Source organism: Hippopotamus amphibius, chromosome 11 (assembly GCF_030028045.1).
Source record: "Hippopotamus amphibius kiboko isolate mHipAmp2 chromosome 11, mHipAmp2.hap2, whole genome shotgun sequence".
Taxonomy (NCBI): domain Eukaryota; kingdom Metazoa; phylum Chordata; class Mammalia; order Artiodactyla; family Hippopotamidae; genus Hippopotamus; species Hippopotamus amphibius.
In genome coordinates, this window is record NC_080196.1 from 4,130,965 (window position 1) to 4,156,304 (window position 25,340).

Genomic DNA, 25,340 nt, shown 5'->3' on the forward strand with positions numbered 1-25,340 from the left:
ATCTTAGCCAAGTGAATTTCAAATGCCTGTTATTGAGATAGAAATCTCCTCTTAAGGCCACTGAGGTCTAGAAGTGCCATTTAGGAATGTTTAAAGATGTTTTCCTTATAATATGAGCTGTTTATGGACTTGTCCTATAAGATATTAGATTGTATTATAAGCTACCATAATTTAAACAATTGGTTTAAAATTAGATTAATGGGTCAAAATAGATAGCCTAGAAATAGATGTTACAACATGCATCTATCCATCTATGAAATGAATTTATGACAAAGGAAATGTTATAAATCAAAGAGGATGACTGGAGTGTTCATTAATTCAGCTGAGAAAATTGGCTCTTTGGGAAAAGTAAATTTTCTGTACACTAAAAAAACCTGAAAATTAATTTAGAATCTGAATTTAAAAATGCGAAGCGTAAGAAATCCAGAATAAAATAACTGTGAATATTTATTTGGCCTCCAAGTGAGGAAGTTTTATCAAAAAAAAAATAGAAGAAAAAATCAAAAAGGAAATGATCAATACATTCTACTTAATATAAATGTAAAACTTGAATTTCAGATATAATAAAATTTAAAGGCTATAACAAACTAGAGGCTATAACAAAAACTAAAGGCTATAACAAAATATTTGCAATAACAGAAAATGTTAGTAAATTTTCCTTATATGTAAAGAATTTCAATACATTGATAAGAAAATCATGAAGTGTATAAAAGAAAGTCAGTAAAGGGAAAACCAGTTCACAGAAGAGGAAATGAGAACAGAAAATAATTTAAAACAATTAAAATTAAGTAGTAACTCAAGAATGACAAAGGTTTAAAAAGAAAGTATATGTATACATTCGTCTATGTATTTTAACTGATAATATACCAGGTAATGTGTGATGAATTGCCAGTCTACTGATGGTGCCGTAACTGCTACAATGTTTTAAAAAGCACCTTGACAATTGTATCACTAGCCTTGAAGATACTGATGATCTTTGAGCCAGGGCAATGAATCTATCTATTTTCCACTTTGTATTGCAACATTTATTTTAGACGGACAGCTGAACTGACTGTAAGAATGAAAGCGTTAAAGGGCTAGATTACAAAATGAAGTTTTCCTTCAACATCTTTATTAAATGGCTCGAAGAAGACTGAGTCTTATCTTTGAAGGGCATCACAGAGACTGACAAGATTGCTCACCCTTCCCAGCCCCCACCTGGCTCTGTAAGTTATAGGGTGCTTTACTTCCTCTCTTAATCTATTATATGTAAGATCTTTTTTTTTTCTCTTTCTGACTCAAGAGAAAGGAAAGCTTACTGAATAAATAAAGAAATTTAATAAATAAAATACATTAAACAATCCGTTAAATAGTGTAATTTATTCATTTATAGCATGCCAGGATAAATTGACTTTCATTTTAAAATGCTGCTTGGAGCCTATTGTGTAAATGTAGGTATTTTGTAAAATAACTTTGAAATTGTACATTTACAGGTGTTTGGGCAGGTTGTGTCAGGTTTCATTTGTTTTGTTTTCCTTCTTTTTTTCATTTGAAAACTACTTCAGCAATAATTAATTTCATGGTTACCATATTCTGCCATTAAGGGATCTACATTAGGACCCTAACACTGCAGAAATCTTAATGAGTATGAACTCATTCTATCCATCCTTGTCAATTAAAGTATTTGTTTCTTGACGAATAAACCCTTTGATACTCTCAGTCAGAAATCAGTCTCAAAGCTATTTCTGAGTATAGTTTGTGTGAAATAAAAATGTTTAGCTTTGGTAATAACTTTTCCATGCTGACCTCCCTCGGGCAAGATACATTTTCGGTGCTTTTGTTAGACTACACTTTTTCTGAAATATTTTTGTAACACAATTTTATCCTACTTTTGCCATTTGAAAAGGTTGTGGTGTAGCTGGTCTGTAATTAACTTGCAAATTTAAAACTACCGTTGGCTTTGTAAGTCAAAAACCAGGTGGTTTTGTCCTGGTGTATTGTTCCATCTGCTACTGGAGCTGGAGTCCCTCTGGTCCTCTGGCTACTAGTGGTTTCTTCACAGTTCACGGAGGAAGAATGGGAAATTCAGTGAATGCGGCTATTGAATTAATCCTCTTGGGAGGTGAATCTCATCTCTCCAGCATTAATGTCTGTTTTTGCGCTAAAATGATGATACAGGTTGAGGACGTATCACTCTGAAACTGGAAGATAGCCCCACTTAAGGCTCCAAAGAGGCTTACTCAGCTGAGTTCCAGGTTACTAGTCATTATTTTGTTCACCCATTGGGGAACTTAATCATTTTAAATGTTCGGAGATGGCCATTCTAACTACTGTTGAATAGCTCTGTTTGGGGAAGATATAAAAAGAAAATAAGAAAGAATATATATGAAGGGAGAGACTGGTTATTTCTTCCCACACAGTTGTGCTTTTGCTCGTATGACCAACAAATAGATTTTTGCATTCACTGTTATTTTTCACCAACAAATATTGATATTATTATTAAGAGGTTTTCCTATTTCCACTAGTTCTTTGCAATACTTTGAAGTGTTTCAATCAGAGCATACTGTAATAATCAAAAACTTAATTCCATTATAACAAAAATATTGAATAAAAGGATTTTTGGCAAAAAAATTAAATTGAAAGCATCAACAACTCATGATGCATTTTCTCTTTAAAAATCACATTTTTAGTTCTGTCCACTGAAAAGAACTAGGAAAAACAACCAATGTAATAGCAACAAGTGCTCTTGAGCCCAGATTATGATCTCTAAGCACCATCCCCACCCCACCCCACCCCCATTAAACAGTAACTGGGCTCCTTAAGAAAAATGATTGCAGATCAGGGGCAGGAAATGTACAAGACTAGCTTGAAATAGTTCTTCCTACCAGAAAACAAGGAGGCTTTTAAAGATTCTAGGACTCATGACAAAGGAATCCGAAATCAACCTGAAGAGACTCCCATTGGCCAAGAATGGGACAATTTGAACATCAAAAATAATAATCACTGCAAAATATCAGAACATGTGAAATATTTCAACATTTATAGTTTCATAGTGATTTTAAAAATTAATTAGTTACCTTTGTAGGGTGCTAGGAATCAACCCACTACTCAAAAAACTTAGAAATAAGGAAAGAGCCATGCATCTAGACTTTCTTAGATGAATACTACCTCAAGGCACCGAAATAATTAATGCTAATAAATGCAGAAAGAACGGTAGAGGAGACTATCACCATTGTGCAATCCCCAATGAAATAATGGATCCAGGCTAAAATCATTTGTTAAAAGGCTAATGGGAAACTTCATAATGGATGGATGAGGCTGATAAAACCTGATTCTACTGATAAATCTGACCATCACAAAAAGAGGGACCAGCAGACATTATGAGTCTCCTGATGGGATGAATGCCCCAGGAAGCACACAGCATAGGGCTTAAGAAGTATATGCTTCTTAAGTGCTCTCTCCACTCCCCCTCCAAAGAAAAAAGAAAATGATTCGCTTATAGATGAATCTGACTGAGTCTCTAGAGTGAACTAACCGCTTAATAGAAAATATAGGGGTTAGAGAAACACCACGCTTATGCCAGCATTTGTTCTCTCTTGCCTTTTTTGATGATGGCCATTCTAACAGCAGTGAGGTAATATCTCATTGTGGTTTTAATTTGCATTTCCCTAACGACTGGTGATGTTGAGCATCTTTTAATGTACCTGTTGGCTTTTCTATCTTCTTTGGAGAAACATTTATTCAGGTTCTTTGCCCATTAAAAAAAATTTTTTTTTGCTATTGACTTATAAATACCATATTTTGCCTAGCATATTGGCATGTAGTAAAGTACATGGTAACACTTAGTGCCAATGATGGTATGAAGAAATGGCTACTCTTGTGTGCTGTGGCTGTATTATAAACTACTGCATCCTTTTAAAAAAAATTGGCAGTATTTATGCAAATCTAAAATGTGAATTTACTTTGACCAAGCAATGATATTTCTAGGTATCTATGCTACAGAAATACATTTGTACGGAATGCATGTGAAACATTCAATGTAGCATGGTATACTATAATGAAAATGGGAAGAAATCTAAATATTTGTAAATCAAAGACCAAATCAGTTATGGTACAACCGTAATAAGCAGTCATTAAAAAGAATGTGCTGGTACTGATATAGAAAACTCTCCAAGATACACAAGAAAGTAAGGTACAGAGTAACATGCATAACACAATCCCATTGGTGGTTAATAAAATCCAAACTCCAAATATAGATGTATATATGGACTTTAATATGTAAACTTCTAGCACAGTATCTGTAATGAAATACACAGTTAAAGTTGTTTTTTTCTGGGGATTCTCTAGGATTGGAGGGTAGGTGAAAAGGAAAGGCCACTTTTTACCATTTACACACATACATGTGTGTATATTTTAAAGGACATTGTATTCAATTAGTTGTCAATTAAAAATTAAAACCATTCAAAAATACATTAAATGGATGGAAGTACACCAAAATGGCAACAGTGATTTGTAGATCTCTGAGTTCTTTTTATGCTTTCATTATTTTTTATTTCTATAATAAGACTTTCATAATAAGAAAAAAAGTTTTTTTTTTAAATGTGGTTGCATTTACATGAAACGACCTATTTAGGAAGCGATTAACAAGTTCAACTTTGTTCTTAACTTTTCGTCAAGAACAACATGGCGGCTCAGCTGAGTCACTTTGTTGTACAGCAGAAACTGGCACAACAGTATAAAGCAATTATACTCCAAAAAAAATCTGAAAAAAAAAGAAAGAAAAGCAAGGGGAAAAAAAGAACAATATGGTGTTCTCTTTTTTTATTATCAATGTCCTTATTAAATATCTTTATACAATCATAACTCACCACCCCCCACCCCTTGTTTCAGTCTCCCTGTACTCTTTTCTTCCCAGCACAGGCTGGATTAAGTAAGCCTTATTGTGCACTCTCCTGTGGAGGCTGCAGTGACATTTACGCCACTATATACTGTCCTGTGATTTAATGATTTCTTGAACAAGTATGTGTTTAGTATTGACTCCATACCAGAAACTTTCTAAGTGTGGTACAAAATCAAACTCATTAGAACTCATAACATCTCTAAGAGGAAGGTATTATATTTCCCCCATTTTAGAGATGAGGAGACTGAGGAAGAGAGAAGCAACTTTCCCAAGGTCATAGAGCAGGTAAGAGGTGAAGCCAAGATTTGAATACTAAGCTGTCCCCCAATAGACTAGGACTCTGAGTCCAGGGGATGAGTGCACTGTCTCCACAGCGCCCAGCATGGTGTGTCTGGGAACATGGCACAATAAAAGCCAGCTGCAAGAATGAGAGATGGGGATGGATGTCTGGAGCATGTAGAGTGAGAGAGAAGTCCAAGAAAATGAAGGATTTACTTTTGGGCTTTGGGTTATGATTGATGGTAAGTCATAAATTTAGGGGGCAAACCATGAATAGGAAGGAGTGCTGTAGCTTGAGACTAGACCACCCTTTTCCTTCCAGCCGCTGAATTAATTCTTACCTCAAAACGGGCGGGCATACTCATGAATCCACAACAAGGCAATGGGGAGCCTTGATTTTAATTTTAAACTTATTTATGATTTTAAAAGAAGATTGAGTGTGGAAAGCAGAGCTTTCTTTCCCCTGTTTTTATTCAGATCTGTCACTTTAAAATATAGTTGTCCAAAGCTAGGGTTAAAAAAAAAGATGATTACATCACCATGGAAACTCCAAAAAACTCTTTATGTTTGATAGGCTGACAAAAATCGGAAAAGTTAATCATTTGCCTCCTGAGATTTTTGTTGTTGGTTTCTTTTGGTGCTGTCTTTGTTTTTACATTTTTTTTTGTTACTTTGAGAAGTGTGGTAAGGTTTTTTTAGATCTGGGGGGCATGAAGGATACTATTGTACTATTAAAAGGAAAAACGCACTGACAAACAGCTCACTGTTCTAGTCACCCAACAATCGGAACAGTTATTGATAGAAAGCAGAGGGGTGTGTGTGTGTGTGTGTGTGTGTGCGCGGGCGCGCCCGCCCGCACACGCGCTCGCGCTCTTAAGTTAGTGCGGGGATTACACTCTCCATCGCGTGACAGCTGATAGGAGAAGCTAGGTCTAGAGAGCTCACAGAGCTGAAATAGCAGCACCATGGACCTGCTGACCTCCTCTTGATCCTAAGTGACCTCTGGCAAGCAACCACCACCACAACGAAACTCAAAAGGAAGCACGGCGCCCTTAGTAAATGTGGAATAATACCTCCGCCCGCCTTACCCAGCACCTCTGCCACCAGCACAGACCTTCAAAGCGCCTTGTAAATAACCACTCTTCCAGGGTGACGTACAAGAGGCAAGTAGTCAAGAGGAATGGCCTCATTTATCTTACGATTCCTCTGTGGGAGTCGTGGAGGAGTTCGAAAAAGAAAATTGTGGGCTGAGAAATGCTGGGACTCACTTATAGGGCTGATTTCTGGCACCCTTGGAAATTACCACTTGCCTCCTCCCCCCCAGAGAAAGTAAGAATTTATAACAAACATGTAAAAATGAATGCTGAGCCTATTGATTTTAGCGTCTGTGTAACCTCTCAGGGAGAATGAGGGCTATTCATCACCACCTGGGCTGAAAATTTCCTTTTGCTTATTTACATGCGATTTTAAAGTTAAAGCAAGTCCCATTTCTAAGGTCGTTAAAGTCAAGCCCAGGAAAGGGACCAAAGAAAATTGTAGAGCCAGGAACGCTAGTGTGCATTTGATCTGCAAAGGGCCTGCCGAACGGCTTAAATCAGAGTTTGGTTCTGTTTCTGATCCTTTAGAAGAAATAATGGCCTGGCCTCTTCAAAAAGGCAAAATGTCTCACCTTTTTGGTGAAGGGAGAAATTCTGAGTGCGGGATTAGGAATGACTTGTCCTTGCCTCTCTATGTAAAAGCTGAGCATCACTAAGGAAAGAGGGAAGACGTGCTGGGTGAGTGTAATCAGTCTTCAAGGGAGCGGCTTCCTCTGTGGAGCAGGTGTGACTCCAGATCCCCGTCTTCGTGTGTGTTTTTCCATCTCACAGTAAATCAGAAGGGGTGGTGTGTGCTACAGGCATATGGTTCCCACTTACAGGAATGGGGAAACCCTGGAGTGCGTTACGGAATGGCATTCCCTGAGTTGGGGTCTGTTTTTTTCTGGAAGGGTCCAGAGCCACTGTCTTCCTAAAATGGTTTAATTCAGCCTCTCTAGAGGCCTGCCTTTGTACCTGTGAACTCTGGAATGGAACCAGCCCATGAAACACAGGCAAGCAATTCCTCAACAACTGGGTCTGTGTACGTCCCCTGCAAACACGCTGCAGTGCATTACAGCTCAGGCCAGCTGGGGAAGTGTATTTGATTTGTGCTATTTTTCCAGTTTTGCTGGTTAAGGACTTTTTCGTGTACTTAAATATCTTCAGAAGACAGACTACTATTCATGAAGCAATTCTACAACTTAGAGCATATCCTCAAAGGGAGACTGTGCCCTTGCTGGGATGCTTAATTTCTTTTTCTTTTTTCTTTTATTTTTGGCAAAGGAAACATGTGTGATCTTTTAGCTATCAATCTGGTTTTATTTATTTTTATTTATTTATTTTTAACGGCAGGATTTCCCAGTGTTGATTAGAACATCCTAGAAGCTTCTGGCCAGCATCTATTTTCTTGTTTCTCTTATTACACAATACAGGATACCCATGGTTCTGGTTCTGATAACAAAAGAGCTTACCCTGACCAAATCAGGGTATCCAGGTTTTAGCCCCAGGTTGTTTCCTGATGTTCTATATGACCTTGAAAATTTTATGCAACAGCACAGGGTCTGGTTTTTTTTTTTTTTTTTTCTCTTGAAATATGAGACTAATAATCCTCTCTCTGCCTCTCGGAGTGGTGGTTATCAATTCAGTCCAGAAAAACACTGGTGAGCAGTAACTCAGGGCCTGGCATGGGGGAAGGATCCTGCTTCCCGAAACCCAGGATGCAGAAGATACCGGCTTTGAGCATCCTTTGAAGACATAAAAAAACTACCCACCTAAGGAATTATAAACGATATGAATTGGCAGCTAAATTCATGGAATAGACCATCTAACTCTGCTCCCTCCAGAAACAGCTTTGGACCTTGAAGCTGGGGTCACCTATATGCCACTGAAAATAACGTTTCATGTGAGCTCTCTCGGATCCCTTCTGATTGCAGTGTCACACCCGATAATGCTCACTTGGTACAAGAAGGATGAATGGGGCTTTAATGATTTAGACACTTACAAGAGAGATATATGCTATTTCATCAAATAGAAGGTTAGAATAAATAAGGGCTTAACATTTTCACATCAGCTTTATGAAAACTTCATAAAAATTCAGTTGACCAACTATCTGACTGTATTGTATGCAAGCACTGTTCTAGGGGCTGGAGAGAGTACAAAGAAAACCCTCGGACCTGTCTCTCCCCACTCCCCAATGAGGTTCCGTGCCCCTATTACATGTCTTGTTGTGCCAGGACTTCTTTCAGTGCTTTAAAGAGTTGTAACTCATGTTTATGAGTAGCACATTAGGGAAACCTTTGCTAGATGCTCTTTGAGGACAAAGATTGTCTTTTTCGCTGCCATGTTCCCAGCGCCTACTTCAGCATTGATCCTTAATACGTGTGAATGAATACGTAATATTGTTGTCGTGCCCACGGGTAATTATGCTGTCATGAGCACTGGGGGAGATATGTTATCCATATTTGTGGATTGATGGATGCGTGGTGCTAGCCTGAGGGTGTACATTCTGGTCTGGGCTCAAGGGTCTCCCAGAGAAAGGGGTGTTGTTCATTGTTACCCCGGGAATACCAAGGCTGCTACATGACTCCATTCTGTAAAGAAGGGTCTAAAAGACTACATATTATTACAAAGCAAATAGTGTAAGGACGAATGCCATAATAGAATACAAGTTGGTCATTTGTTTTTACTATTAAAAGCATCCAGACATTGGGAATTAATTCCTTTACCCTAAATTTAACTGATTTCTTTGTTGAAAGGAAAATGCAAAAATCATATTGAATAAAAAGTTAGAAATACCAGATGCTAATTTAGTGTCAGGTGCTAAAAGAGAGAGAAATCCACACACACATGTACCCACAACACATGTCCCCCACACACCATATATGACTTTGACTTTTTTCAAGATGGTAAGGTGTGAAATTACACTTACAGCTTCTCTGTGGTGATAGGTGCAGTGAACCTAAAAAGCATTTACTTGGAATTATTAAATCAATGCAGCAAACATTTATTAAACATGTAGAATGTACCAGGCACTGGGCTGGGTGGTAAGATGAAGCCTGGATGTATCTCAGTGGTGGGGAATGAGGTGGGAAACAAGTGATGAACATGACTGATGCCCTACCCAGCACAACAATCAAATACTGACCCAAGTACTGAGCACAGGACGGGAGGTTGGAATCTTTCGGAACACACTCTGTGGCACAAATGCTAGACTACCAATCTGGAAGAGTTTGACTTTAAGTAGGGGAATACATTCAACAATTCAGAGTTCCCGGATGGTCAGAAAAATAAGATGGCTTCACAATAAATGCCCAGCCCACTCCTGCTGCCTTTGTGGGTACAGTGGTCTCTCCAACACCCAGAGCAGGGCTCCTTCCTGGAAGGGATCTGAAGCCTGGTTAACACAATTGAATTAAAAAGCTCACCAATAATTCTCGCTACATCCCCCCCGCCCCCCGCCCTCAGTAACGTGGTGCTGCTATTGATCTGCACTAACGATTTAGTGATTAAGGAGGATAAATTGCCTATGAATGTGAAGCAAGCTGAAGGGCCGCCAGCAGCACCGCGGAACGTCCTTCATCAATCAGCGCTGTGCTTGCCTGTGTAATTTTCAGCCCAGTGTCCTCGGACCTCTTGGACATCACTTCCACGCCGAGTGTGTGGTGTTTTCCACATCTTGCTCACCTGGCTTTATTTTGACCACTTCTGATTTCCTCTTTTGTTATCTTTTCTACTTGGGCAATGGCCTCTCTTTTTATCTACTTTCTAACTGCCAGACCGTATCTCTGAGTCCCTCCTTATAAATTAGTACATGCAAGCAGGAAACCGGGTGGTTGTCAGGCTACAATGTATTTGGTTGTGTGGGGGGTTCATCAGACAGACCCCCTGGTCAGATTATGCTTTGGCTTCTAGGCTGGGAAAACCACAGGATGGGAAAAATGAGAAGGTCACCTCTTTCTCCCATTCCGTTCACATTCCCTGGGAGATCTCAGTGACTATTAATTTAAAAAAAGTTTAAAAAGGTATGTACTTTTAAGCTGGTGCCAGAATTTTTCTGGAGGGAATAGCTCTAGAAGAGTGTGTAGTACCAAAAACGTGTCGTCTGACTGTTGGAGAAGCCCACAGAACAAGGATTTGCTCCTGAGAGAGGATGAGAGAAGAGTTTGGAGGACAGGGAAAAACAAAAGGGGCGAGAGAGTAGGATTAGGTTTAGGGAGGAGTCAGTGAATTTTTAAGAAGAGTAAACATAGTTTCCTGTGTTTTGTAATTGTTATTTTGTGGTTATTATGTAAACCAGTGGTTCTGTTAGTGTGGTCCTCTGACTGGCAGCCTCAGGATCCCCTGGAAACTGGTTAGAAATGCAAATTCTCACGCCCCACCCAGACCCAATACAGGGGTGCTACACAGCAGATTCAACCAACTGCCGATCGTGCACTGTGTTTACCATCTGCTGTTGGCTGAAGCCGCTGCACACGAGGAACATGAAGAGCAAACATGGGACCTGAGCATCCACGGATTTTGGTATCCATGGCGCTCCCTGGAACCAACCCAGCAGGGGTTCCGAGAGATGACTGTAAATCTTTCCTCCTCTCACCCTCCACACCAAATTGCGGGTACTGTCTAGACATACATAGATATTTTGAGTAACTCTTTCTGATGTTTCTGAGGCAGCATGGGTTATTAGCACTGGGAGAAATAGGATTCCTGCACAAAGAAATGACCATAACAACATCCCCAAGAAATCTGCAGAAATGTTTGGACTTTCCCAGGCCAAGGAATTAGGGGGTTGTGGCGGTTTTCCCCGGGTTCAGGGCAGACGGATCTGCCACGTTCCAGGAGTAAGCCTGCTTCCCACCTCCCAACTCTGACGTCTCCTCCAGCAAGCCTCCAATATTCCCTCCTTGCTTCTTGTTCCCATCAGGTGACTTTACACCTTTACTGAGAAAAAGAGAATCACAAGGTGGGAACCCCCTCATCCTCCTTCCACTGAGTCTAGAAAACCTGCACCTTCACCCATATCCTCCTCTCTCCCGTCACAGTGGGGGATGGATAGTCCCACCTATCAAGGGCTCTTCACCTGCTCCCTGGACCCCACCCACTCAAGGGTTTCCCTCCATAATTCAGTGACTCTCAACCATGTCTTCAAGAATCACCTTCAGAGCTTCCCAAAAGCCCTGAAGCCCAGGCTGCAGTCCAGATCCATCAGAGTGTTTGGTGGGGAGACCACGGCACCAGTGGTCAAGCCCCGCCCCCAGGTGATCTCAGTGTGCAGCCAAGGCTGTGAACCATCACCCTCTCTGGGCAGTAAACTCTTTCTCTTGGTTGGTCTCCATCACCAGAAAATTATGTTCACTCTATCCTGTCTTTAAAAATTCTGCTTTGACCTTCACATCACCATCTTCTTTTCATAGAAAGTCTTCATGGAGATGGTAACACCTGTGCCTCCACTTTCTCACCTCCCATTACACTGTAGCCCACATGCATCTCCCTGGTTTCTGTCTCATTGCACTAGTAAAACAATCTTTCTAATTTTCCCAATGAAAACAATCTTTCTGTATTTTCACATTGTATGACCAATTCCTTTTCTTATCCTACTCAACAAATCGGCAGCACTCCAAAGAGCTAAGGGCTGTCTTCTTCTTTTTTCTTCTTTTTTTTAGCTCCGTTTGGTCTTCATTGCTGCACACAGGCTTTCTCTAGTTGCAGAGAGCAGGGGCTACTCTTTGTTGTGGTGCGTGGACTTCTTATAGCAGTGGTTTCTCTTGTGGAGCATGGGCTCTAGGTGCGTGGGCTTCAGTAGTTGTGGCTCGCGGGCTTGGTTGCTCCATGGCACGTGGGATCTTCCTGGACCAGGGCTTGAACCCATGTCCCCTGCACTGGCAGGCGGATTCTTAACCACTGCACCACCAGGGAAGCCCAGGGCGGTCTTCCTGAATCAGTTGATTATCTGACCCTGTGACACCGTGCTCTTCTGATTCCCTTTTACCCCACTGGCTACTCCTTCTCAATCTCCCTGTCCTTTGTTTAGACTCTAATTGCTGATTGTACTAAACCCATTTTTGCTCTTCCTTTAAATGCACCACTGATGATGCTCATATTTACGCCCGTAGCTCAGTCATCTCCTTTGAGCTGCAGCCTCACGTATTCAAGTGCCTACTAGACATTTTCACTGAGATATGTCACCAACGTCACTAAATTAACATTTCTAAATGTAGCCATTTGTTTCATCCCTAGGTCTTCCCCTTCACTTCCCCCTAGTCTTCCCAGCTCTGAAAATGGCACCCCATCAACCCAGCTGGTCAAACCAGACACCTAGAGTCACTCTCGACTCCTCCCTCTGCTTCACCGCCCACCTTCAATCCATCTGCAAGTTCTGTTCTGAAGCCAGAGTAGCTCTTTAATCCCTCCCCTCCTCTCTACTGCTACCACTGACGTCCAGTCCATCATCATCTTTGTCCTGAGCTGCAACTTCCAAACTGAGCTCTCTGGTTTTATTCCCACCTTCCTCCGATCAGCGATGCCTAGGGGAGGTCCTTTTCTGTAATGCAGCATCTCGTGCTGGGGTCACGTCACCTCTAGATCTAGGTCACTCTTTCTGAGCAGAGGCACCTGCAAGCAGCTCACCGTGGCGGTGATGGAAGACCAAGGCAGTGGTCAGGTAGTTGAAGGTTATTAGACAATTTACCTCCTGAATGGTCCTCCTGTAAAGTCAATATGTCAGGCAACACGACTAACCCTTTTCCCCTCTAGAAGAGTGGCCACGTAAGTGGAAATGCATGTAGACATGTATTCCATGTTACACAGATGACGCAATCCAGAAAAGCTGCCCCCAAACCAAAGTTTGGGCAAATCATATCATTCTTTAAATACCTTAGGGTGCTGGATAGTTATATGAAGTTGTATGGTTTTCTTCTTGTAATGCAAACAAAATCAATAACAAACTCTCTGTTTACTTATTTTATCTGTATGGCTTTTTAAAACACAATTTTCTTATAGTAGGCCTCCTCCTACGTATTCCTCCATCTCAGCCTCCTTTGCTGATTCTTCCTGTTAGACCCTCAAATGCTGGGGTTCTTTAGGGCTTGATACTACATCTTCTTTCCTTCCCTGTCTATATTTTCTCTGAAGGTGCAGATAAGTCCCAGGTTTACATCTCTGATTCTCATCTCACTTGTCATTTCTGCTTGAGTGTCTACAGTTATCTCTAAGTAAACATTTTCAAAATCTTAGTTTGTCTCCACACCTTCACTCAGTCTTCTCTATCATCCACTCAGTTGCAGTTGTATCTGCTCGGCAAGGTTACTCTAAACAGATTCCCGTACCTTTGAACTGCACATGGCCCAGTTAATATCTCCTGTCACCATCAACCTTGAACGTTTGTCCGTAGGTGAGTATTATTGGGTTTAGGATGATAGGGTGGTGAGTGGGGAGTATAGGATTAGATCAGTGCCATCTATTGGAATAGATAATTCAACGAAAAGTTCAGTAGGATCTAACGTTTATGTTATACGTGAGTAGAAAACGTTGTTCACTTATTATCTATGTGAAAGCTCGGATCAAGCCTGATTCAAGTGCAACTTTCACGTTCAAAACCAGCACCAATAAAGACTCATTTTGGAAGACGCTGGAGGGCCATGCGTATGGGATAAGATGATATGAGAAATCTTTGGTCCCATGTCAGCTTTTATGTTTCTTTACCTTATTTCTTAAGATCTAAAAGTGGACTCTCTTCCCTCAGTGTTGCTACAACATTTGCATCTGCCTCTGGTATTTAAAATCAGCCTCATGCCAAGTAAGGGCACAGGGGGCAGATCAGGAAGGGCAGAGATGGAGATAGGGAAAAATACTGTGTGAGACTGAAGTTTTAAATTGGATTGCTAGAGAAATCCTTGGACTTGACTGAGTTTATTTGAACATAACTAGATTAAGCTTCTACAGCAGCCAGAAGGGAAGACTCAAAATAGCAGTGGAGATTAAGTTGCATTATATTAAAATAAAGTTACATGCTTGCACATCCAGAGTTACAGTTTATGAAGTTTGCACCCACTACGCACATAAACAAATCTGCAGAATCCCTTAGACATTCGGGCTTTCTGTTCTTGAATGAAGGAGATGATAGAGAAGTTAGTTCCACTATTGACAGGATCAACTTTATTCTATTTTTCCAAAGTCAGATTATGGATCCTAACAGTTTTTTTTTTTAATTGAAGTATAGCTGCTGTACAATATTATATGTTACAGGTATACATATATAACATACTGATTCACAGTTTTTAAAGGTTATACTCCATTTATGGGTATTATAAAATTCTGGCTGTGTTCCTCATGTTGTACAATACATCTTAGTGGCTTATTTTATACCTAACTGTTTGTACTTCTTAATTCCCTCCCCCTGCATTCCCTCTCCCTCTTCCTTTTCCCCACTGGTAACCACTAGTTTGTTCTCTGGGAGTCTGCTTCTTTTCTGTTATATTCACTAGCTTGCTGTGTTTTTTCGATTCCACATATAAGTGGTATCATACAGTGTTTGTCTTTCTCTGTCTCACTTATTTCATTTATGTCATAACGCCTTCCAAGTCCATGCACGTTGCTACAAATGGCAAAATTTTGTTCTTTTTATGGCTGAGACCCCTCCATTATATATACTAGATATATATATATCTATCTATCTCACACATCTTATGGATCTTAGTAGTTTTGAAAGTCATGGCAAAGAACTCCATTTTGTTTACAGAGCAATAGCATGCACAGAAGTGATACCATCAACATATAGCTCCATGATTAACTAATTGTGCAACTTTAGGCAACCTTCAGTTCTTTCCTGGACTAAATCTGTAGCAGCATTAACTTCAGATTATGTCCTCATATACATTAAGAACAAATTTTGTATCTTTTGCTGTCTTTAAAACATGGAAAGTGTATGTAGGAATGCGACACGCCTTCTAGAATAATTTTGCTATCTATCCAAAAAGAGACGCATTAGAAATACACAAACTTTTTTTTTTTTTTCCACCCCAGCCCTCCATGAACTATTTCTGTAATGAGAAAATAAATGCCCGGCCCTTACCTTCACACCAAGGGTTGAAGAGAATGTACGTGTCCGTTTCCGGGTTTCGACTGGTGCGGATGACACCATAAGGGGTCCAGACGGCAACATACATGCGGAACTTCCCCACAATGCAGTCCGGGGAAGCCTGGACAGACAGCCGGACGGACCTGTCCTCTCTCATGATAACTTTGGCCCCCCACTTGCCACTCTGCAGCTCGGAGACCATAGGGACAGGGATGTAGGTGCCCTTGTTCTCCTGAGGGTATCGACCTGTGAGAAGAAAGAAGCAATATTGTTGAGGAAGTTTCACGAACCACTTTTGTTCTCACTCTGGCACCTTTATAGCTGAAGGTGGAAAGTAATTCATTGGGCTTGAAATCATAAAACTTGGGTTTGAATTTCACTCTTGCTACCAACTTGCTGCCTGACGGTAGTCAATTTTTGTAACCTCTTTGGAGGTCAGATTTGTTCTGTCTAGATTTTAAAAACAGAATAACAGTGCTTACAGAGATTTTTGTTGGTTGGTCAATGAATTCAAATAAGATGTGGAAATACTCATCTTGGATGCAGAAACAAAAGCAGAGCTTATAGGGTAACGTGAAGTCATCAGTACCTGAAATTCTGCCCTCTATAAACTTAGAATTGCTTTTTGAAGGCCGTAAGGCAAATGTCTTTGTTTATTCTGAATACAATTTCATTATTTGTTATAGTGCCTATAATAGAGCTACATTTGTAAGTTGTCCATATGTAATTATTTTCGTATTTAACTGAAGCGTGTTTACTGCCAATGTCGTTAGTAATTTAGGCTTATGTCAGGGCAAGAATTCAGGCTCCAGAGGCAAATCATCTAGGTTTGAATCTTGGCTATGCTACTTCCTTACCTTTGCAACCTCTGGCACATTACTTGACCTTTACAAATCTCTATTTTCCTCTCTTTTTCTCTATTATAAATGAGAATATTGCTACTACCCAATGATGAAATAAAATAATACACATAAGATGCTTGGTACATAATTCTCATGCATAACAAATGTTTAGCTCTTATTTCAATAGAAAATTAAACATCAGGGCATTTTACCATATGTTCAGGCTCATCATACTTCATATATAAGCTATCTCAGGGTAAATCTTATTTCTCTTTATTGCTGCCATTCGGGCCAAATATTTATTTCATGATATTGACCTCAAAACTAAATTTTATCAGTGGGTTCCTAGAAAATCTCAGTCTTCACAGCATACTGAAAGTCAACCTCAGAGCATTCTTTAACTCTTTAACTTACACTTCAATTTAAGTTTGGTTTACAGAATAGTCAAATACATAGGTATGTTAAACTGGAGCAGATCTTTCATTTACAGACTTTCCCAAAATGTATTAGACATTCAGTTCTTCTTGACTTGAAGAAAATTACAAATCAGACTACTACATCTGTAAATTATTTTGATTGTAAGCAGAGGAAACTTTGAAACTTATTCAGTTGTTTAACATAAACCACGGTAGAGGATTCTACATTAAAACAAATAAAAACAATGATTCTTTTTGGCCTCCCCAATTACTGAGGTCTTTAAAGAATTCTCTTGTAGGCATATTGCTGAAGATAGAGCATTCTAAGGAGGTAGTTACGTGAGTTGCCACTGTGTACTTCTGTGAGATACTTACTCAATGAAAATAAATGTATACAGCGCAAGCCAGGGACAAGGATTAGAACACCAGGGTTTTGCCACTGTTAGAGGTATCAGTTTACCAGCACTCAGAATGAGTATTATCATAAATCCAATAAAGCTTTGAAAATGGTTTGCTGCCAAAATGTGACAGCGTCTAGGTGGGTGTTCTTGGGACTACATGGGGCTCAGCCTTCCGGAAGCCTGGACGTAAAGCCACCTGCAAGAGCTGTTTGTTCCAAAGGCAGCGCCATCCCCATACTTCCTGCATATGCTCATCTTTGTACACGTTCAAACTGGGGGTGAAGTTGCCCTCTTCTCCGGAGGCCATGCTGCTCTCTGCGGCCCCCATCGGTGCTGACGTGGAGACGTCACAAGCAGTCATGCCAGCTAAACGGACCGTAATTCCTTTATTACAGGGACTCCTGGCAGCTGTCGCCACTAACTCCTGGCTTACATTTAGAATCCACAGTATTAAATATGACACAAGTTTGGTAAAAATAAACTTTTGGAGGTAAAATCTATGGGCTAATGACAGACCTATTAGATTTAAAGAAAATGGATGAAAGGAATTTTAAAATGAATTCCATAAGCAGGCTTCTTTAGGAATACCAAAGAATCAGGAGCATGTATATCCGAAGCTATCAACTATGAGCCTCAGCTTCACCTTTGTACTGACATCCACCGTTGCCAGGAGTGTCGAACTAACCGAGACAACTGCTAGTTTCCGTTATTACACTTCAGGTTATGATTTCAAAGACTCATATTAACTTTTATGTGTCAAATTCAACTTATACAAAACAAAAAAGTAAAGAAAAAGGAGAACCATGTTTTTTTTCACGCTGGCTCGAACCCAGTCACGACTTCGCCTAAAAACTAGTTTGTTTGAAACTTTTTCCTTTGTGCCACAATATTGCCTGCCATGTGCTAGGCATTATTCTAAGTGCTAGAGACACAACAGCAGACAAAACAGACTCCTGTGCTCCTAGACCTTCTAGTCTATGGAGAAAGCCAGGCCTGTGCGGTGGATGATAGGCCTGTTATTGCTTTACTCCTTGTAGCAAACTGTGAGAGGGAACTCATTATCACCAGCCTATTCTGACAAATCAGGAAACGAAGACGCAAGATCATTGAGCAGTGTGTCCAGGGTGATGCAACTAGTAAGTAATAGGTTGAGATCTGAACCCAGTCAGGCTGGCTTAAGAGCCTGGGAGTTAAACGTCTAAGCTCTATGGCATTTGTACACGCAGACAATGCTTTGGAGTTGGTGAGAACTGTGATGAAATTCTGACTCTGCAATTAACTCTTGGTGCTACCTTGGGCAAATTTCTTCATTGTCTGAAGGTCCATTTCCTTGTCTCTTTGCAGCCTCGGAAATGGGAAGAAAATAGATTTTGTGATAGAATGAAAGCTTTACGCCCGGCACACAGTAGGGGTTGACTCAGGAGACACGGACTGTGTTTTAAACATAACAGCTACTGGAAAGAAAAGCCAGGAGAAAGAAGGGATGACTCCCCCCACCCCCTGCCTTCTCTGCTTGTAAACCTGAAGAAAGCGGGTGTCCCAGGGAAAGCAGGTGACTTTCATTGGGGGAAGTGTTGTGGCCAAGCGGAAAGCAGTTCCTTTGGCTCTGACCCTTCTGTGCGGTCCTGGCAAAGTACTCATCGCCTCTCAACCAGAACGTCACGTGTTCTGTAACATGGGATAATACGGTCATAGTTTGTGATGGGGAGGACAGCTCAATAAATAGCAGCTGTGGTGGTTGTTAATTCCCCATTTTCTCAGGCTTTCTGATTCCTCTAAGTCGTCCTTTCTCCGATCCAGGAGTGGGAAGCCAGGACGGGTTGGCTAACAGCCAACCTGGAGAATTCAAATCTGCTTACAAAGGCGGTTTATTCAAGATTCAAACATGCTGAGCTGACTCATTTTTCTGCCAGGAAAACTCGTACAGCCTCTGCTTCCCCCCCCCCCCCAACCCACCCACCACCAGTGCCCTCCCCCAAAGTAAAGGCATTCAGTAGTAACCAAAAATCCTTAACGGTTCCAGAATTATCATAGAAGAATCATCTAAAACCTGCCCTTCACTAATAGCATCTGATTTTCTCAGTCACTACTGTCACTGTCACTGCCATTCATACCTTCGCGTAGGAGGTGGTGAACTTTATGGTCCGTGGGCCAAATGTAGCTTGCCGCATGTTTGTGTAAATAAAGTTTTATTGAAACACACTCATTCATTTGTGTTGTGTGACAATAGCAGAGCTGAGTAGCTGTGACAGAGACCATATGGTCTGCAATGCCTAAAAGATTCACTTTCTGGCCCTTACAGTAAAAGTTTGCCAACCTCTGCCTTAGAGAATTTTACGTTTTATTTATTTAAGGGGTGATTTATTAGGCCCTCAGTGTCTAAGACTTGGGCCTGGGAAGAAAACACCATCACCTAGTTTTTCCTTCAAAGAGAAATATGTTACTAAACTAATAACAAACATTTGCACTGCTATGGGGTCAACATTTATTTTCCTTAAAACCCCTAGTTAAACTCCTCACAGTCTCAGGGGGTGTAGAAGATGGAGGGAGTTGGTTGTAACTTTTTATTGATTTCACTAGACACAGCTAAAATGTTCACCTCTATTACTGTAAAAGTTGTCTAGCGTTGCCAAGGCAGTTCACACAGAGATGGAAAAAAAGTACAGCAGGAATGAAGGTTTATTTCCTGGGGTTCCTGTGAGGGAATGCTTACAGAAGGGAAGCTGAGGTTCTGTGAGGTTATCACACGCAAGACATCCGTATAACTGGGCAGAGGTAGACACAGGGCGTGGACTGAAGTCTGTGTGCTGGGAAGCCCGTTCTCCTTTCCCTGCATCACACTGTCTCCGAGGAGGCGGTGGGGAGGATGCTGGAGGGATCACAGAGATGAACGAAGCCAGGAGGAGACTAAAGCTGGGAGATCTGACGGGATGGGAGGCAGAAGGACAGTTAGAGGGTGCGCAGTGGTGGATGACGACGTGTGTGAGGCAGAAGCATGAATCCAAGGGCTTAATCACTGGTGGCGAGGAAGAAGCCCTGGCACACAGGGGCTTCCAAAGCGGGTCTCTGGGCTGCAATGGACATGAGTTGGGAAGGTTTCTAAGGTGATGTCCGTGGCTAAAGGGAGAAGGGAGAAGGGTAAGGACACTGCTTATTTTGTCCGGCCGTGTGGCCCCAGACCAGCGTCTGGAGGCAAATCAGGAACATTCCAAAGGGAGGAAAAAGGACCCAGATTCACAGCCTTTTCACATGCACTGTATGGAAATGCTGATTATTAATGTGAGACCTGACATGTCACTAGTACCTCAGGGTCTTGTCGACTGCTCCGTGACACCATGTTTAATTCTGAATGTAATGATTTCTGTGGCAGCGCTGGGGAAGAATTTTCCATGATTGAATTGTGAGTGAGGAAGTTGTGACAGAGTAGTATTTCATTCCGCTAAATAGCCCTCTCACCTCCAGGAGGTAGCACGTTCAAGAGACCACAATCAGCTTACACACCTGACCACCCATCCGTCAACCTCCAGGACTCCCTACCAGCTACCTTCAGCCAAATCTGGATGTGAAATTCAGCCCTCCAAAGGTGACCACCACGCACACCTTTGCTGAAAGTGAAGTATGCCTGCATAGACGTTTTGTTTTGTTTTTTCAAAATTGTGTACATTTTGGGTTAAAAAAATCTGAGCAAGAAAAATAGAAGCAGGAAATGTAATATTCCAGAACGGATTTTCATTCTGTTTTTAATAATGTAGTCTTTGAAAGTGGACTACTTACGAACCATGAAAAAAATATAATTACCAATTGCATTCTTTCCCACAACTAAAATGTGTGTCATTTCCCCAAGTCCTCTAGAAATTAGCATATGCTCTTAGTTTAAATGTTTTCATCTGTAAATCATTTTTGAGGCCACACAACTACTACTTTTAAGGGAAAATTCGCTTGGACCACACGCCTATATTCAAATGCACCCATGCCTTCTTTAATCTGACTCTCTCCTTACATATAATATGTACGTGTGAATACAGAGAGATGCACCTACCTTAACACCCCACTGCTTGGAACTGGGGGCAACAGGATGAAAATATTTAAAATTCCTTTACGATTTTTTTCTTTACCTTTACCATCCTCAGCTCAATGAGCCTGAGCTTTTTGCAAGTCTTCGTGTCATTTACATGGTGGGCAAGAGAGACCCACCTCCAGCTCAGACTCAGCCCTACGTGACCTTGGGGAAAATTTGCGCTCAATTATTCATTTCACAGACCCCAGAACCCACTGCATGCAAAGCCCTACACATGTAGTACCCTGCAGAGGAATGTACTGCATTAAAAAAATTAATGTTTTAGTAAGTGGATGGCTTGGAATATTTTCACATTAAAAGCACAAAGTCCTATGTGGAGATCAGAGTCCCAGGTAGTCCAGGAAGGGCACTAATTAGCCTACAGTATGGTCAGCATGGTTGAATAGCATTGCTAATAGAATTATTCTGACTTCACCGCGCTTATACCTAGAACCTGGGAGGACACAGGATGGAGGAGGAGGAGGACGTACCCGTAATTGAAGAAGGCACGCCTGTCAGTCACCTTCCCCTGGTGCTCCAACATGGGGAAGCGTGATGCTCAGGACACACCTACTTCTCATCTTTTGGGCACCTCATCCATGCGTCAAGTGGCCACAGTCTGTGTTCCCCCTATGCTCTACTTAATAATAATACTTCTGGTCATGAGAGTCTTAATTAATCACCAGGAAACCCCAAACAAAACGTTTCTTCCTTATTAACTTAGATATCTATTTTTCTTGGTAAACAGAACTGAAGATATTGTTTTATCGCTTTATAGCCCCATAGAATATCACAATGCCTCGTGCTGAGTAAGAGCCAGTAAATGTCAAAAATGAGCTTTTTGAAATGCCAAGTCCCACTAAGAACATCACACAGACGTTAGAAACCCTGCAATGCCTGTGGCAACCAGTGGTCAATTCCAAGCACCCTTCACAAGAAGCAAGAATTTCTGTTTCTAAACCTTTTCCTTCAAGGGGTATTCTTCATTCATATATAAATACATGTCAAGCTGAGTTCGGACCCCACCTAACTGCAGACTTCCTTTAATAGTGAATTCTTATAAGAGGATCGTCTCTAAGGAACTCATGAATATATCATGTCTCCAGCTGGGAAGGTAAATTTCATGATGTTAATTCATTTTTTTCATTTGATTCACTTGTTTTTCCCCAGACACACCTTTCATGTTCAAAATAATCAATCTGCTTCCAAGTGGGCCCTTGCAGTATTACCATGACAGCGTGATGCAGGAGGCAGGATGGCAAGTGTGACTATAGCAGCCTTGTGAAGGGAAATAAACCTTTTTTTAACAGTCTTCAAATGGATGGGAGTGCATGGGGACAGGACAGAATAAGTCCCTCAATGACTTTTAGGAACACCGGGTTACCAACTACAAAAACAAAACAACACTGCCAAAAGAGAAACAATAAAAAAAAAAAAAAAGGCGTAGGAATCTGGGATCATACCAACTAAGAGGAGAGAAACACAAATGTTCAAATGGGAATCATTGCATTAAGGACCTCAGAAACCTATGCTTTCTATTTAATACCTTGTCAGTGGGATGTATATAGATAACATTTACCTATCTGTATGTGTTTATTTTGATGTTTCCTAAAGGGAGAAAGCTTCCTGGCAATGTTTGCTCTGTGGCTCTAGCAACCTAGAGAAGGAGGGGAAGCTTCCTGAGAATGGGGACTGACTTTTGTTTAAGTTTGTACATCCGGTGCCTTGCATCATCTTGGAGCATAGCAGGGCTCAATCAATATTTGGTAATTTGATGACAGCGATATTCTTTAAGGCATCTTGTCTACCTACTTCACTTTCAAGCCTTCCTAAGACTCTGAAAATAGTTTTTGGAGTAAGATGTACTTCCGTGAAATATATGAGAAACCATCACCATGCAAGGCTCTTTGAGTGATTCAGGAAAAAATAAGGAGGCCATTCCTGACGGCTGTCAGCACCACGAAGCGCACAGCTCAGATGACCCACCAAGGCAATCATCTGGACATGAGGAGACGAGGGCCTGGCCCAGGGTGTTGCCCACAGTGCAGAGAGGAAGAAAGGACACAGGATAAAATTCAGGGGAAACATCAGCAACACGGAGATAAGTTAATTTCTTCGTCAGCGAAATAAGACCGTAGGGCTCCTTCAACAAAACTGACCACATTTTACACATGCCTCCAGCATTCTGAAGCACAAATCATCACAGCTGCTGAGTGCGATGGAAAACCCAGAGGAGGAAGCAGCTGAAGATGCTACAAAGTGAGAGAGGATCCCTCAGAGACGGTGGCTTTGGGATATAATCTTAAAGGCGGACGAGGCAGGAAGGAGACGTCTCAGCAGAGGGAAGAAGGAAAGCGTGGATCGTAAGGGAACCACGAGATGCCTGTGGCAGGAGAAGCAGCTGATCTGGGCAGGGTGAGGACCAAAAGGACCCGTGATGCTGTGCAAAGGCATCTGGGCTGTGTCCCAGGAAGGGCTGGAGGTGGGGCAGGTGAAGCTTTACATGGTTGGATGAGATTTGTGCTTCAGGAATATCACTCTGGCTGCAGGATGGAGAATGGTTTGGGGGGGACAAGAGTGGAAGGAGGCTGAAGTACTGGGGTGCAGCACGGCAGTGTCCCTGAGTGATACTGGCTGGCTCTGGAGGGAAAGTAAGTGCAGGGATGCAGAAGCAGTATGGGCTTGGCCAGGGATGAGATGCTCGTCCTCAGTGATGGGGTGGAGCCAAAGGTGACCCCAGGTTTTTTCATTCTTCACTGAAGAGTTTTTGAGTGTCTACTAGGTACCAGACCCTGCTTTAGATGTTGGGCACACAGCCACGAGAAAAACAGTCATCCCCTCCAACCCTGAGACTCATGACCAAGCTGCAAGCCTGGAGGAGCACGCTGCTTTGTAAGGCATCTGCCTCAAAAAGCAGGGCTGGGTGTGGTTAACTGCCACGCAGATTCACTTAAGGAAGCTAGTTTTCTGGGAATTCCGTTAACCCCGTGTGTGTGTGTGTTGCCTCTTTGAAGAAAAGACAGAATATCTTCAGTCTTTAAGAGAAAATAATCAACATAAAATCTCTATAATTTAGATGGAGTTGTTTACAGAACGGGATGCTGCCCTGGAGATCTGTTCATATGGGCTGTTCCAGTTCCTAAGGAGCAGGGCGAACAGGGCTCGGAGAATGTGGATGGGAGGTCCAGGTGTCCACAGGGGAATAATAACTACTGTTCGTGCTCACTTACTGTGCCTGTGGACTGGCTAGCTGCTCTCAAACCCAATGCTCACACCTCCCAGGATCCTCTTCTTGGTTCCATGGAAGCTCCCTTCCCAGGCTCTGTTGCCCCTGGGTTGCCCTCTAGGTAGGTTTGGCCCATGAGAGGCTCCAGAGGCAGATGGGGAGATGCCACGTTGTGGGTCCCCATCTCTCTCTCTCTGCTTCTCGGGGGGCTAAGTCTCCTCCGTGGCTCCCAGCTCTCAGGAGTGGCTGCTGGGTTCCGGTAAGACCTCCTCCTCCTCCACGGGCCCCAGGTCCACAGTTTTCTGCTGACACTAACTCCAGAGCTGCCTCACTGTGCCACCGGTTTGGCTTCTTAGTTGTTCTTTCACCAGTGTAACCAATCCCTTTGATTAAACTTCCGCTGCTTATAAAACCTAGAGAAGTGTCTCCTTTAAGCTCTGAGCCCTGACCCTGCAATGTGTCAGGTCTTGTCCTAATACTTTTATACTGTCTTTAGAAGTTACGTCCACTTACTATCTGGGGAAACTGGGGCTCAGAGAACCTAAGTAACTAGCTCTGGGTTACACAGCTATCAAGTGGCAGGACAATGATTTGAACCCAGGTCTGTTCATTCAGTCCAGCACTCACATCTGGGGAAGCTAATCGACCTCTCTCAGTCTATTTTCCATCTGTAGAGCAGACATTATAAAAGGTGGGGATTAAATAATAATGTGGGAAGGGCATGTCATGAACTGAACAAATTATCATCATTTTTATGGTGTCTGATGGTTACGACAGCAAATAAAACTCACCAAACCCATTTTATTTTAATTTCTGAGCATGAAATAAAAGGGGCCGCTCATGGGCATAGTTCGGGAATTTACTCAACAGGCATTTACCGAGCACCGGTCCCGTGCCAGGCGCTGTTCTAGGTACTAAAAATACAGTGGCGCCAGCACAGGTTCACGGAGCATACAGTCTAGTGGGGCAAACAGACAATAAACAAATACATACATACAATGTCAAATGAAGATAAATGCTATGAAAAAAAGAAACACAGCAGCTTAAGGGGACAGAGACTGACAGCGTGGGGGTGCTAATTTGGAGTGTGT

General features: G+C 41.8%; 1 protein-coding gene across 1 annotated transcript in view; it reads right to left on the bottom strand.

Annotated features, from left to right (window-relative positions):
* F13A1 (coagulation factor XIII A chain) overlaps positions 1-25,340 on the bottom strand; it is a 144,539-nt gene that overhangs the window by 83,776 nt on the left and 35,423 nt on the right. The window contains exon 4 of the mRNA XM_057700513.1: positions 15,302-15,553. Coding sequence (XP_057556496.1) covers positions 15,302-15,553 — 252 coding nt within the window. The remainder of the gene's footprint in view (positions 1-15,301; positions 15,554-25,340) is intronic.